The 4078-nt window shown below is 36.3% G+C and overlaps 1 protein-coding gene across 1 annotated transcript; it reads left to right on the top strand.

The window, feature by feature from the left end:
- The first annotated feature begins 1355 nt into the window (after positions 1-1355).
- Positions 1356-3711, top strand: LOC133292115 (mannan endo-1,4-beta-mannosidase 7). Its single transcript, XM_061490486.1, has 5 exons — positions 1356-1767; positions 1881-2075; positions 2280-2402; positions 2673-2875; positions 3048-3711. Exons 1-5 carry the CDS (start codon positions 1444-1446, stop codon positions 3505-3507), a joined length of 1305 nt encoding a protein of 434 aa, XP_061346470.1. The 5' UTR covers positions 1356-1443; the 3' UTR covers positions 3508-3711.
- Positions 3712-4078: the final 367 nt, after the last annotated feature.

The following is a 4078-nucleotide window of genomic DNA, read 5'->3' on the forward strand; positions in this document are numbered from 1 at the left end:
AAAGTTAGCTCGTATTTTCATAAGTTAAGTCTTCCGTTGTTTTCTGTTTTATCATATGTATGTTAATTGAACCGGCTCGAGACGGGGATGTTACAACATTGGTTGAAGAACAATTAATGTGGGTCTTTATAAGACCTTTGGCACTCCCATCCTTTGAGCTAACTTTTGAGGTGGTGTATCCAAGGTTCTTTAAATTATTTAATAATATAAAAAATATGTTTATAGTATCCGTCTTTCTAAAGTGTGCCTAATGGCAATGCAAATGGTTGGGGGTAGATAGCAAAAGCAGAGAGGGAGACATGTTACAATAACTAGTGGTGGACCTCATGAGAAGGACACTAGTACATGGTGTGGTGCTTCAAAGCCATGGGTCCATCTCAAGGGTTAAACGAAACTATGCCGCGTGGTGGATCAGATGCTAGATAGAGATATTCGCAAAACAAGAGACGATGATCTCTCTTCTAATAAAAAAGAAAAAAAGAAAGAGAGAGAGAGGGTAATCTTGAGATTTTATTCTAAACTTGTTTGTCCTTATTCCTAATTCATATGGAATGGATAAGTTGTTGGTGAGCGTTAAAATATTCTAATATGTATCATAAATAAACTGGGAGGGAGCTTGCTTCCGCTGTGTGTTTTTTTCAACTTCAAAATAAGTGTTTTTGAGTGGATCTGGATGTTTGGAATCCAATGGCTGTTCAACCATGCATCGTATCGTACCCCATATATTTTAGATCCAATTGAACGCACCGTGTTGCTGTCGGTGCATTTCAACCGATTAATTGGCCAAGCATCAGTCTTACTTGCACTGCATGAACTATTCATATCATTGGATAAACGCATGGATATGACGGAAATAATAATAATAATAAACTTAATTAAAGTTATATTTTCTTTTTATTTTACATTCATTTTTTGATTGAAAAATTAAATAATTCTTCTTTCAATAAGAAAATAATTACATAAAAGTGAATGTTGACATGCTTCCCGTTTTTCGTTTTGTCATTTTCCATTGAAAAAAAGTTGGTATCGCTATTCCCATTCATAAATCTTCATTTACAAAGTGGACGAGCAGTTGGTTCAACTGCTTTTCACATTTTACCAATTATGTGTCGGCAGTAATAATAAGAATACTGCATGCAATTTTTCTCCATCCTGCATTTTTTTTTTCCTTACTCATTAAAACTATTTTGATTATTTCAACTTTTGTATCAAAATCAAACTAAATTACGGGATTTTCAAATGTTTTTTATTTTTTTCAGAACATAAATATTTGCACTTTGTAATGTAAGAAGACAAACTTTATTTTCACTTCTGAGGGGTCTAGCAATTGCTAAAGAGCAGCACTTTTGCCTTTTCACTCATCTCTATACTAAAAAGCATATAAACAGGAAGAGAAGCCTCCGTAGTCCACAGACAGAGAGAGTGTAAGTGATTGAACCAGAGATGAAGCATTTTGCTTTAATGTTTCTTTTGGCCTTTTTGGTCCATCAGGAGTGTTTCCATGTCAGTGTGGAAGCTGGGGATGGTTTCGTCAGAACTAAAAGCATTCACTTCATGTTGAATGGAAACCCCTACTATGCAAATGGTTTCAATGCTTACTGGTTAATGTATGCAGCTTCTGACCCATCTCAGAGATTCAAGGTTTCAGCTGCTTTCCGTGAAGCAACTAGCCATGGCCTTACTGTTGCTAGAACCTGGGCATTCAGTGATGGTGGTTATAGACCCCTACAATACTCTCCTGGCTTCTATAATGAGCAAATGTTTAAGGTATCCCTCAATAGAATCTAAGACCCAAAAAAGTTGAAAACTTTGCTAGCTTAACTTATTATTTGCTTGTTGAATGTATTTTTCTGATCTTCTCTCTGTTTGTTTGGTTGAAGGGGTTGGATTTCGTTATTTCCGAGGCCAGAAAGTACGGGATTAAGCTCATACTGAGTTTGGTGAACAACTATGAAAGTTTTGGAGGGAAGAAGCAGTATGTGAACTGGGCTAGAAGTAAGGGGCAGTACCTGATATCAGATGATGATTTCTTCAGGAGCCCTGTTGTTAAGAGTTACTACATAAACCATGTCAAGGTTAGTAGAATTTATGTGTTCTTGCTTGGTAAAATTGTACATGCATTTGTTTGAATGGATAGAATCTCTTATTTATAATTACTTTTGCATTTGTTTTTCCGATTATTTTATGATTAGTGTTATATTAAATGAAAGTGGTAACAGCATATTTTTGCCTCTTGGGAAACATTATTTCAAGTTCTGATTTATCTGCATCTTCCACAGACTGTTCTTAACAGATATAACAGTTTCACTGGCGATCATTACAAAGATGACCCAACAATCATGGCCTGGGAGCTTATGAATGAGCCTAGGTGCACATCAGATCCTTCAGGGAGGACTATTCAGGTCAAATATCTTTCCTTGTTTGTTCCCCTTCCACCCTTTTTCTTTCTCTTTTTCTTTTTTCTTTCTTCTTTTTGACTTTCCCCTTATATACAGTGCTCCATTCAAATCTTGCTTGCACCGAAAAAAAATAGTTTATTCACGAAATAAGACTTCAATTATTATTATTAATGGTAGAAGAAGACCAGTGGTCTAGTCAAATCACAAATCACGGGCCTGGTTTCATGGCCAGGCAATTCTTATATGAGCTGACTCCTTAACTTTTCATAATAGGCTTGGATCACGGAAATGGCTTCTGTTGTGAAGTCCATAGACAGGAATCACTTATTGGAGGCTGGACTCGAAGGGTTTTATGGACAATCAACACCACAAAGAAAAAGAATGAATCCTGGTTTTGATATAGGGACAGACTTCATTGCAAATAATCGGATCCCTGGCATTGATTTTGCAACAGTTCACTGTTATCCCGACCAATGGTAATTAAAAAATAAATAAAAAATAAATAGTTCATGAGATACTCAAATTCACGGGCACTCCAAACATTGTTACTTTTCTAGTTCACGTGAAAAAAATGATAATAATAACAATAGTCAAACGTATGTATGTATATTATGATGGGTTAACTTAATAATTTCATAACATGAACAGGGTATCAAGCTCAAATGAGCAAGATGAGCTTGCATTCTTGAACAACTGGCTCAGTGCTCACTTTTCAGACGCACAATATGCTATAGGGAAGCCAATACTGGTAGCAGAATTTGGCAAATCATTTAAGGATTCGGGTTACAGTAACTACCAGAGGGATCAAGTTTTCAATTCTGTGTACTACAAGATATACTCGTCTGCTAAAAGAGGTGGACCAGCAGGAGGAGCATTGTTCTGGCAGCTTCTTACGGAGGGCATGGAGTCTTTCCAAGATGGGTATGGGATAACACTTGGTCAGAGTTCCTCTACGGCCAATGTCATTGCTCAGCAGTCTCATAAGCTATACCTTATTCGTAAGATTTTTGAGAGGCTTGCCAATATACAACGATGGAAGAGGGCCAGATACAACAGAAGAAGCTCTTCACGCCCTGGTGGAAACAGAGGCAGGAACATTGGGAACTGACATTGGAATTACCACAAGTGAACCAGTTACTCTCGTTTGTTTTGAAGATTTTGTGAACCAGTTTCTCTCCTAGAGATGAATCATAATGTTTTTTTTTTTTTTTCATCCAGGAGGGTAACTAATTAGTTATGTAGACGTGTCCTGTTTACTTTGTTTCAGCTTCTCCCTTGTTTATTAAAGAGCAAAAGCTGCTCCTAAGTTTTTCAATGCTATGTACTTCTTTGTTTACCAAAAACACCAAGAGCTGTAACATCGCTGTTATTTTTACATATTTTTCTTCCATTTCCTTAATATAGTAAGAAGAAATACAATGGACTGGGCCATCCATTATGGGTGTGTTTAAGATAAGTATGTGTTCTAGGAATATCTCATGCTTTAGCCCATGTTCGAACTTTGAAATGAGAAGGCATTGGACCAGCCTAGGCCATGTCTTTCTTGAGCACCTATTGACTATGTATACATTTAAACTATAATTTAAAGTCAGTTTGTAATGAAATTTTCAAATTTGTATACCTAAAACGACATGATTTTGGCTATAATAGTTTTTACTCAATGTAAAAGTAGCTTTTTT

The sequence above is a fragment of the Gastrolobium bilobum genome, unplaced genomic scaffold, assembly GCF_033153095.1.
Source record: "Gastrolobium bilobum isolate Gb01-03AN ecotype WA unplaced genomic scaffold, APGP_CSIRO_Gbil_v1 utg68266, whole genome shotgun sequence".
NCBI classification, from domain to species: domain Eukaryota; kingdom Viridiplantae; phylum Streptophyta; class Magnoliopsida; order Fabales; family Fabaceae; genus Gastrolobium; species Gastrolobium bilobum.